The following is a 12,212-nucleotide window of genomic DNA, read 5'->3' on the forward strand; positions in this document are numbered from 1 at the left end:
GGTTTTCTAAGATTTTTAGTCTTTAAGAGTCATTTTCATTTGGGGGAACAAGAAATATCAGAGAGACCAGATTTAATGTGGCTTACTTTCACTCACACATCAAGGTAAGTGTAATTAAATGTTGGTTGCATTTGAATTATTTGTATTAATATTAAACTGAATAATGTTTCATAACAAATCATAATTTCTTTTGAGTATCTGTTTTGCATTACAAAAGAAACTCAATCCGTTATAGTATGCAAAGTTCAAACTAATAGTCAGTACATGGGATGTTGTAGAGCTGGAGTTGGGTTCTCTTTTGTCATCTGTGATGTTCTTCCCAGATGGTTATTCTGCTTTAGTTTCCAGAGACATTAATGCATTTGGCTGTATCTTAAAAATTAATTTCCTTACTAATTAGAAACAAATCATGGACTAATGCTTTGTGTTTGATAATGCCTTTTGCCGAGTTATTTTTTAAAGTTTTATTTTAAAATATTATTCATAAGATTATAATAATAATAATAATTGTTATTAATATTAATGTTATTTTAATATTAAAATTATTTCCACAGAAAATCACACTAACATGATATACATCACTGAGAAATAACTGGGGCTGTGAAGGTTCGCGTCACCTCATCAGTTCCCACCAGTTACCAATGGGTGCAAGTAGGCGGTGGTACAGTGGTAGAGTATGTGGCTGGCAATGCCCTGGTCACGGGTTCACGTTGCCTCACAGCCCCAGTGGATTTTCTCATTAAAATTATTCAGATTATTTATTCATAGTTGTCTGGAGCTTATTTTGAAATATCATGACACTCAAAATCACCATTTACTACTTTTGTATGTATAATGCTGTCAATTTCTGAAATGTTAGTCACTGACTGACTGACTGACAGCGATAAAGCTGTCAATATTGAGATGGGCAGCAAGTCCATCAACAGACCGTAGGTCAACCTCATAAACACTATTACCAGCTAATCATTGCTGTACACACCTGTTGTTCACAGCTTCTTTTAACTTCTGATCTCTGGCAGGAGTCATTTTCTTCTTAATAGAACTTTCAGCATCGTGTTCTGTGGCAAACTTCCTTATATTATCTTCAGTCTTGTTATTGAGTCATTATGTGTGAAAATTCTAAACTCCTTAGCAGGTTTCCTTCCCGAGGAGTTTCCACACTAAGACAAAGGTCTCGTATTTCCTTTATAACTCATTTCTATCAATTATTTCACGGTAAAATTGCAAAATGTTGAAGTTCCTAGGAGCTACATGGGAAGGATTGTGAATCATAAAACCAATACAGCACTAAATTCCAACGTATTCTTGCCATGCATCATTGCACAGTACTGTGTCCTTATTAAGGTTCCTCTGTAGTTCCATATTGAATGTTTCAACATTTCAGAATGTAATATTTTTGACTACTTCTCAACAGGTGGACTGGGTAGTAATAGTCCTCCCTCATCACTACCACCGGAATTGCCTCCCAGATCTGTTAGTTCCTCTATTGATGGCTCTACACATCGCTCAGTTGGACACACATCAGCATCTTGGCATGCTTCATCTCCTACTTCACAGGGCTTTTCCAGTAATCAAAGGTGAGCACCAATTTTCCATATCCCTTTGGTCCATTAATAGATGGTCTTGTATTATGATCTTCATGTTGGCCTCTCTAGTCTAGGATAAAAGTAATACAATATTTCTCGTAGACAGGCTTGCTAAAATATATTTTTTGAATCTTGTTAAGTATTCTTAATTGATTCTTTAGGAGATTTTTGTTTCTTCATCACCTCAAGCTGCAGGCACAAACACAGTATTTTCCCCTTATATTCAAGAATTGTGACCTAACAACAGTGGTACCTTCATTTACAATCATAATCCGTACCCAAAGACGCGTCGTCAACCAAAAGTTTGTCAACTTAAACGAGTTTTCCCTTAAGAAATAATGTAAATTGAATTAATCAGTTCCACACCCCCCCAAAAATATTAACTTAACACTATCTCTCTCTTTGGACATCGATCCCGTCCATTTTTTTTCTCCCGAGTCCTAGCCGTGGACAGGACTCGCGTCGACTACAAAAATATTTGTATAAAATTCATTTTTTATCCGATCGACCTTGGGATAGTATCAAAATAAGCGCCTTTAGAATGCGCACAATTTGATACCAAAATGAAAGATATAACATGAAACTTGATGTCTGAACACTTGAAAGATTATAAATAGGTTTTTGGTCAAAATATTAAAATATTTGGTAAAATTCTATTGATTGTTATATTATGTTGGGACTAGTTTTAAAATGCGCGCCTTTACGTTGCAAATAATTTTATACCAAAATGAAAGATGTAACACAAAACTTTGTCAGAACACTGGAAAGATATAAATAATTTTGTGATGATGAGCTTCCAGAATTAAAATATTTGTTAAAATTCCAGTTATTGCTTTATTATTATGGGACCAATTTTAAAATATGCGCCTTTTTATTGCGAACAATTTGATACCAAAATGAAAGACGTAACAGGAAAATTGATGTTATCAAACTGAACGAGTATACACATACTATATATAAACATACCAGTGATACAAAGATGCAAGAAACAACTATACGACAGTAAGGAGAGAGGCAGGAAGAAATTTTGAAAAAGGGATAGCGGATAAATGTAAAACAGAACCGGGCCTATTCTACAAATTCATAAACATCAAATTGCAGGTAAAGGATAATATCCAGAGGTTGAAAATGGGAAACAGATTCACGGAAAATGAAAAGGAAATGTGTGAAACATTAAATGAAAAGTTCCAAAGTGTGTTTGTACAAAATGAAATCTTGAGAGAACCAGACACAATAAGAATTCCAGAGAACAACATAGAGCGGATAGAGGTGTCTAGAGATGAAGTGGTAAATATGCTAAAGGAGCTCAGTAAGAACAAAGCAGCTGGCCCAGATGGCGTTTCACCATGGGTTCTGAGAGAATGTGCATCTGAGCTCAGCATTCCACTTCACCTGATCTTTCAGGCATCCCGGTGTACAGGAATCGTAGCAGACGTGTGGAAACAGGCTAACATAGTTCCAATCTACAAAAGTGGCAGCAGGGAAGACCCCCTCAATTATAGACCTGTATCATTGACAAGTGTAATAGTGAAAGTATTGGAAAAACTAATCAAAACTAAATGGGTAGAACATCTGGAGAGAAATGATATAATATCAGATAGACAGTATGGTTTTCGATCTGGAAAATCCTGTGTATCGAATTTACTCAGTTTCTATGATCGAGCCACAGAGATATTACAGGAAAGAAATGGTTGAGTTGACTGCATCTATCTAGACCTAAAAAAGACTTTCGACAGAGTTCCACATAAGAGGTTGTTTTGGAAACTGGAAAATATTGGAGGGGTGACAGGTAAGCTTCTAACATGGATGAAAAATTTTCTGACTGATTGAAAAATGAGGGCAGTAATCAGAGGCAATGTATCGGAATGGAGAAATGTCACAAGTGGAGTACCACAGGGTTCAGTTCTTGCACCTGTGATGTTTATTGTCTACATAAATGATCTACCAGTTGGTATACACAATTATATGAACATGTTTGCTGATGATGCTAAGATAATAGGAAGGATAAGAAACTATGATGATTGTCATGCCCTTCAAAATGACCTGGACAAAATAAGTATATGGAGCACCACTTGGCAAATGGAATTTAATGTTAATAAATGCCATGTTATGGAATGTGGAATAGGAGAACATAGACCCCACACAACCTATATATTATGTGAGAAATCTTTAAAGAATTCTAATAAAGAAAGAGATCTAGGGGTGGTTCTAGATAGAAAACTATCACCTGAGGACCACATAAAGAATATTGTGCCAGGAGCCTATGCCACACTTTCTAACTTCAGAATTGCTTTTAAATACATGGATGGCGATATACTAAAGAAATTGTTCACGACTTTTGTTAGGCCAAAGCTAGAATATGCAGCGGTGGTGTGGTGCCCATATCTTAAGAAGCACATCAACAAACTGGAAAAGGTGCAAAGACATGCTACTAAGTGGCTCCCAGAACTGAAGGGCAAGAGCTACGAGGAGAGGTTAGAAGCATTAAATATGCCAAAACTAGAAGACAGAAGAAAAAGTGGTGATATGATCACTACGTACAAAATAGTAACAGGAATTGATAAAATCGACAAGGAAGATTTCCTGAGACCTGGAACTTCAAGAACAAGAGGTCGTAGATTTAAAGTAGCTAAACACAGATGCTGAAGAAATATAAGAAAATTCACCTTCACAAATAGAGTGGTAGACGGTTGGAACAAGTTAAGTGAGAAGGTGGTGGAGGCCAAGACCGTCAGTAGTTTCAAAGCGTTATATGACAAAGAGTGCTGGGAAGACGGGACACCACGAGCGTAGCTCTCATCCTGTAACTACACTTAGGTAATTACACTTTGTAACACAGCACCAACATGGATTCAGGGATGGCAGGTCCTGCCTCACAGGGTTACTTAAATTCTACGACCAGGTAACAAAAAGAAGGGTGGGCAGACTGCATATTTTTGGATTGTCAGAAAGCCTTTGATACAGTGCCACACAAGAGGCTAGTGAAAAAGCTGGAGATGCAGGCTGGAGTGAAAGGGAAGGTACTCCGTTGGATACTACGTTGGATACGTTGGATTTCCTGCCCGAAACGCTGCACGTGCTAGTGGCTTTACAAGACTGTAATTACCATATTTGTATCCTCACATTCCTTATGTACATTCTTGTATATGCATAAATAAATAAATAAATAAATAAATACAGGAGTACCTAAGCAACAGGAGACAACGAATCGGTGTGAGGGGTGAGGTCTCAAATTGGCGAGACGTTACGAGTGGAGTCCCGCAGGGGTCAGTCCTTGGACCTATACTGTTTCTGATACATGTAAATGATCTCCCAGAGGGTATAGAATTGTTTCTCTCAATGTTTGCCGATGATGCAAAAATTATGAGGAGGATTGAAACTGAGGACGATAGTAGGAGGCTACAAGATGACCTAGACAATCTGAGTGAATGGTCCAACAAATGGCTGTTGAAGTTCAACCCGAGTAAATGCAAAGTAATGAAACTAGGCAGTGGAAACAGGAGGCCAGACACAGGATACAGAATAGGAGATGACGTACTTAATGAAACGAACAGAGAGAAAGATCTAGGAGTTGATATCACACCAAACCTGTCTCCTGAAGCCCACATAAAAAGAATAACGTCTGCAGCATATGCGAGGCTGGCTAACATCAGAACAGCGTTCAGGAACCTGTGTAAGGAATCATTCAGAATCTTGTACACCACATATGTAAGACCAATCATGGAGTATGCGGCCCCAGCATGGAGCCCGTACCTTGTCAAGCACCAGACGAAGCTGGAAAAAGTCCTTAGGTATGCCACTAGACTAGTCCCAGAACTAAGAGGCATGAGTTACGAGGAAAGGATGCGGGAAATGCACCTTACGACACTGGAAGACAGAAGAGTAAGGGGAGACATGATCACAACCTACAAAATCTTCAGAGGAATCGACCGGGTAAACAAGGATAAACTATTCAACACTGGTGGGACGTGAACAAGAGGACACAGGTGGAAACTGAGTACCCACATGAGCCACAGAGACATTAGATGGAACTTTTTCAGTGTCAGAGTAGTTAACGGATGGAATGCATTAGGCAGTGATGTGGTGGAGGCTGACTCCATACACAGTTTCAAATGTAGATATGATAGAGCCCAGTAGACTCAGGAATCTGTACACCAGTTGATTGACAGTTGAGAGGCGCGACCAAAGAGCCAAAGCTCAACCCCCGCAAGCACAAATAGGTGAGTACACACATACACACTTGATCATATAAATTAAGTTAACAATTGCTTGCTTAGTTATCTTTAATTTGTAATATAAGTTTATCCAATTGAATATAATCTCTTGTACTTAGTTAATAGTACTTAGACCACATTTAAGGTCATTTAATATCATACTACTGTACTACAGTTTTAATTGTTGTGTTTATAGTAAATGAAAAGAATATATTGGCTGTTGATAGTTATGGTGCTAGGCTGGACTATGTACATGTTTAAATCCCTGATTTACGGTGGTTTTAAATCCCTGATTTAAACAGAACCAGTGTTCAGTCATAGCACTGAATCTATTTAATCTTATCCTTGTATTAAAAATACAAGCTGATGTGAGATAATTGCCTGCAGGTGGATTATGGAACTTCAGTCAATCTCTTCATTCACCTCACCTGCCCCTTTCAGCCCACAGTCTGTCATTACGAAAAGAGGAGCTAGGATTTACAACCCTAGCTAGAGACTTTAGTTGAATTAATTTGCATACAGTAAATTTTTAATTTAGTACAGTACAAGTCCCTAGTAGTTCTCCTCTCATATCAATCCCGGCAGTTTTCTCCACATAAACCATCGTACACCAATTCAAATTTTACAATGAATTTGACGTCATATTCCAAAAAAATCGTACTCGAGGGTAGTCGTCAACCGATGTTCCACTGTACAAGCCATATTTGCTTTTAACTGGCTAGGCTAATATTGAATTCCTATACAACAAGACAATCCCTAGCCAAGAAAATGAGTCATAATAATCTGGCTGAAGAGTTGATATCCAATCCACAACCGAAAATGAAGAAACGAAGATGTTTCTTCATTTTCAGTTGTGGGTTGGACATCAATCCCTAGCCAATATACTTCAAAAATAAGCCTCTGTCTGCGAAGCATGGCCATTGTGACACTCATAAGTATTTGGTTTTTCCCAGTAGATTTTCTGGGGGGAGCCCCGTTGGCTCTCCGGAGCTTATCCAGGCTGATATGCTAATGTCAGACTTTGGCATCAGTCATGTGTATGGAGTTCTGTGGGCCTGCCGGGGGACCACGAGCCAGAACCTGGCCCCCTCAGAGAGGCATGGGGAGCAATGGCCTATAGAACCCAATGTAGTTGAAAACATTCTATGTCTGCCATCGACTGGGTCAGGTACCCAGAAAGGTAAACGTCCCAAAACAAACTCCTATTCCGGTGAAAATTGCTACCAAAAGCCGAACAAGTGGATTGAACTCCCAAAAAAGAAACGCAAAAGCAAACGAGCATGACGTCACACGCTGCCGCGCCGCTGTCTGCTCAGCTCCCCCCTCCCCGGTAGGGGGAAGGGGGAGCCCCAGACCCTCACGCCGGCTATCCGCCCTTCAGTTCTAAGGCTGATGCTAGAGGCAATGGTCATGTGCTCCGGCTCCGGTGGTTGTTTCAGCACTGTACCTAGTGTGTGGTGACTGCTACGTGGTGTGTGAGCCGGTACTTGGGCTGCATGCGCCTAGGGTTTCCTTCCCTAGGTGCTCTGTAAGTACTGCCCTTGGGGCTTGGGGTAACCTTCCACAAGTTCCTTGGGTTCTGCCTCTGCTAGGCCGTTTACTGCTTGGTTTTTGGCCGCCCTTTGTGTGCTAGGGTGTTCTGTCTCCTGTGTTCACCTTAGGGTGGGGGGGGGGGCTTGTTTTCACCAATCATAGCGGCCGGCTCTGTTCCGCCTGGGTACGCTGTCCTCTTGCGGGGTTTTTCTTTTTCTTTTTGTTTGTCCTTTTTTTTGGGGGGGGTCTGCCTTGGTTCTTGCTCCCTGTGTACTGAGTACTTTTCCTTCTTACGGTGGTTTCCCCTTGTTAGGTCCCCGTTAGTGTACACGTCCCGGGGATTCAATTCTTAGAAGGTTGGTATACTTAGGTGCCAGTTAGCAGTACCCTGCCTGGGCTTCCCTGAGCTTGATTTTAGGTTTCCCCAGTCTTTTGCTGACTATGCGGGTGCAGGCAGCACCGGCGTTGCACGTTGAGTTCTGGTGGTAGCAATGCGCTGGGTTTTTTGCTCCCGGGAAGCCCCGATGCTGCCCTGTTTTTGGTTGTTGTGAAGGGGTTGGGGTTTGGGGGGGGGGTTTGCTTCAGTTTTGTTCATTCCTCACCCCTTTGTCTTTCCCCTGTTGTGGTTTAGTCTTGTTCGCCCCCCCCCCCCTTTCCTTCCTGCATCCGGGTCCTTTCTATCTGTGGGTTTGGGGTCAGGGCGGGGTTTCGATGGTCTTGAGACTCAGGTGGTCTCGGGGGTTCCCCTTCCTGGGTACCGATGGAGGCATTTGAGCCTGTCCCCCCAGCCAGGTTGTATGAGTCTGCCAGTGGGCTCCCTTCCTTACTAAATTTCCGACTGCCCTGGCCTTTTCTTTTAGGCTGGGGCTTTGGGGAGACTGCTGACTTGGGGGGCCCCATGGGCCCCGTTGGACCCCACCGGGGTTTTCTACCCTCGGTTCAGGGCTTGGGGTTGCGGGGAGTGGGGTTTTCCCTTGCCCCTCAGCCTACGTGTTGTTGTGTGACGGCCCCTTCCCGGGTTAGGATCCTTGTCCGTTCGGTTCCGTCTTATCTGTGGGTACTTTTCTTCGTTTCTACCCCCTTTTTCAAGGGCGGGACTTGTCCGTCATGGAGGGGTCATGTTCCCCTGTTAGCGGGGTTCTGCATGACCTTTGGTCTCGGGTGCGACTGTGCTTCTCTGAGCCTCCATGATATTGTTTGTTTTTGTGGAATCTCGGGGTTCGGGAAGGTCTTTGATTCTTCCCGCATTCTTGGAACGTCTGTCATCTTCCAGTTAGGCTTACCTCCGGTCCTTTTTGGACTCGTTGGTCCTCTTCCGTGCTCTGTCTAGGCACTGCTAATATTTTGCGATACTCCCTGTTGGCGCCCTCCCCACTGGGCAGGGTTGTGAGGTTCGGACCTCATGTGTCCTGCGCATGCGCCGTGGGAGTTTGTTTTGTTGTGGACAATGTAATTACCTAAGTGTAGTTACAGGATGAGAGCTACGCTTGTGGTGTCCCGTCTTCCCAGCACTCATTGTCATATAACGCTTTGAAACAACTGACGGTCTTGGCCTCCACCACCTTCTGCCCTAACTTGTTCCAACCATCTACCACTCTGTTTGCGAAAGTGAATTTTCTTATATTTCTTCGGCATCTGTGTTTAGCTAGTTTATATCTATGACCTCTTGTTCTTAAAGTTCCAGGTCTCAGGAAATCTTCCCTATCGATTTTATCAATTCCTGTTACTATTTTGTATGTAGTGATCATATCACCTTTTTCTTCTGTCTTCTAGTTTTGGCATATTTAATGCCTCTAACCTCTCCTCGTAGCTCTTGCCCTTCAGTTCTGGGAACCACTTAGTAGCATGTCTTTGCACCTTTTCCAGTTTGTTGATGTGCTTCTTAAGATATGGGCACCATACAACTGCTGCATATTCTAGCTTTGGCCTAACAAAAGTCGTGAACAATTTCTTTAGTATATCACCATCCATGTATTTAAAAGCAATTCTGAAGTTAGAAAGCGTGGCATAGGCTCCTCGCACAATATTCTTTATGTGGTCCTCAGGAGATAGTTTTCTATCTAGAACCACCCCTTGATCTCTTTCTTTATCAGAATTCTTTAAAAATTTCTCACATAATATATAGGTTGTGTGGGGTCTATGTTCTCCTATTCCACATTCCATAACATGGCATTTATTAACATTAAATTCCATTTGCCAAGTGGCGCTCCATGTACTTATTTTGTCCAGGTCTTCTTGAAGGGCATGACAATCATCTAAGTTTCTTATCCTTCCTATTATCTTCATCAGCAAACATGTTCATATAATTCTGTATACCAACTGGTAGATCATTTATGTAGACAATAAACATCACTGGTGCAAGAACTGAACCCTGTGGTACTCCACTTGTGACATTTCTCCAGTCCGATACATTGCCTCTGATCACAGCCCTCATTTTTCTATCAGTCAGAAAATTTTTCATCCATGTTAGAAGCGTACCTGTCACTCCTCCAATATTTTCCAGTTTCCAGAACAACCTCTTATGTGGAACTCTGTCGAAAGCCTTTTTTAGGTCCAGATAGATGCAGTCAACCCAACCATCTCTTTCCTGTAATATCTCTGTTGCTCGATCATAGAAACTGAGTAAATTCGATACACAGGATCTTCCAGATCGAAAACCATACTGTCTGTCTGATATTATATCATTTCTCTCCAGGTGTTCTACCCATTTAGATTTAATTATTTTTTCCAATATTTTGACTATTACACTTGTCAATGATACCGGTCTATAATTAAGGGGGTCTTCCCTGCTTCCACTTTTGTAGATTGGAACTATGTTAGCCTTTTTCCACACATCAGCTACAACTCCTGTAAACAGGGATGCCTGAAAAATCAGTTGAAAAGGAATGCTGAGCGCAGGTGCACATTCTCTCAGAACCCATGGTGAAACTCCATCTGGACCAACTGCTTTGTTCTTATTTAGCTCATTGAGCATTTTTTCCACTTCGTCTCTAGACACCTCTATGTGCTCTATGTTGTTCTCTGGCATTCCTATTGTGTCTGGTTCCTTGAAGATTTCATTTTGTACAAACACACTTTGAAACTTTTCGTTTAATGTTTCACACATTTCCTTGTCATTTTCCGTGAATCTATTTCCCATTTTCAACCTCTGAATATTATCCTTTACCTGCAATTTGTTGTTTATGAATTTATAGAATAGACCTGGTTCTGTTTTACATTTGTCTGCAATCCCTTTTTCAAAATTTCTTTCTGCCTCTCTCCTCACTGCCGTGTAGTTGTTTCTCGCATCTTTGTTTCGCTGGTATGTTTGGGGGTTCGGCCTCTTCCTGTATTGATTCCATTTTTGTGTCCTTTGGTCTCTGTCCCTCTTACACTTTCTGTTGAACCAATCCTGTTTCCTAGTTCTGCTTCTCTATTTTGGTATAAATTTTTTTGTGCCTTTATCATATATTTCACAAAACCTGACATACACCTCATTCACTTCCTTACCTAGCAACAAGTCTGTCCAATTATACTCACTAAAATTTTTTCTAAGGTTGCCATAATGTCCTCTCCTAAAGCCAGGTTTTTCAATTGCATCGACCGTCATATTTTCTTCCAGATTATAACGCATTGCATACTTTATTCCCAAAATGACATGGTCACTTTTACCCAAGGGAGGAAGGTACTGAATGTCAAATATTTCTTCCTCTTTCCTGGTAAATATCAAATCTAGCATGGAGGGAACGTCCCCTTCCCTCATCCTCGTAGCTTGTTTAACATGTTGATACAAGAATGTTTCCAGGATGAGGTCTACAAATTTACAGGTCCAGAAATCTTCTGTTTTAGCTTCACATGCTTCCCAGTCTATGGATTTCAAGTTGAAGTCGCTGACTATCAACAGTCGTGAACTATCGTTATCCGCTCTCGCTATGATCTCTCTCATTATTGTTATAAGACCTTCTCGTTTACTGTCTAGCTCCTCCTTTGACCATGTGCTGCTTAGCGGTGGACTATATGCATTTATGATCATTAGTTTATCATCCTCATGGCAGATCTCTAGTGCTATTATGTCAACTTCTTGTGGATTGGCAGTCACTATTTCGTTCACCTTTTGGTGTTCTTTCACCAGCACAGCAACGCCACCGCCTTTCTTGATTTTTCTGTCCCGTCTCCAAATTGTGTAACCCCTTGCGAATATGACCTCATTTAAAATAGCATCTTCAAGTTTTGTCTCCGTGAGTGCAACAATGTCTGGTGTCTGCAGCTGTATTATATCACTTGACTCCAGTATCTTTGATCTTACTCCATCTATGTTGGTGTATGCAATCTTGAGGAACTTGTTCCCCCTCTTCTTATTTTTCACTCCCCCTTTCTCTAATGATTTTGTTGGTTTGCCTTTATGTACCACTTTACTGGCCTGCCTACCCCTATCACTTTGTAGAAAAAAGAATTGATTTCTTCTTCATTCCTGCTGTCATTTAAACGTTTTGCCTCGGCGAGGTTCAGTTTCAGCTTCTCTCTATCTTCTTTTGAAAGATCTCGTCTTAATGACCACACTTTCCCATCCTCATCACTTTGTAATTTTCTAGCATTCTTTAGTACTTCTTCCATCTGTTTGGCATCATTTAGGGTGATCCTCAAAGGTCGATCTTTCCCTTTTACATATCTGCCTATTCTCCTGTAGTCGCACATATTCTCTATGGTTGTAAGACCTTCCCCGAGGCCAACAATTTTATCTACTACTTTTGCTTCTTCTACAGCTCTTTCTGATCTAGATGTTATCTCCTTTTCTTTGCAGCCAAAAATGATCAGGGCCTTACTCCGATCAACTGTGTTTTGCACCAACTTTGGGTTAGATGCCAATTCTTTCCTCACTTCTAGCCTAATGTTTGTTTTA

At 41.2% G+C, this 12,212-nt stretch overlaps 1 protein-coding gene across 10 annotated transcripts in view; it reads left to right on the plus strand.

Annotated features, from left to right (window-relative positions):
• POSH (Plenty of SH3s) overlaps window positions 1-12,212 on the plus strand; it is a 245,347-nt gene that overhangs the window by 121,253 nt on the left and 111,882 nt on the right. For all 10 annotated transcript variants that reach the window (XM_045750320.2, XM_045750322.2, XM_069302999.1 and 7 more), the window contains one exon: window positions 1,415-1,577. In XM_045750320.2, coding sequence (XP_045606276.1) covers window positions 1,415-1,577 — 163 coding nt within the window. The remainder of the gene's footprint in view (window positions 1-1,414; window positions 1,578-12,212) is intronic.

The sequence above is a fragment of the Procambarus clarkii genome, chromosome 49 (genome assembly GCF_040958095.1).
Source record: "Procambarus clarkii isolate CNS0578487 chromosome 49, FALCON_Pclarkii_2.0, whole genome shotgun sequence".
Taxonomy (NCBI): domain Eukaryota; kingdom Metazoa; phylum Arthropoda; class Malacostraca; order Decapoda; family Cambaridae; genus Procambarus; species Procambarus clarkii.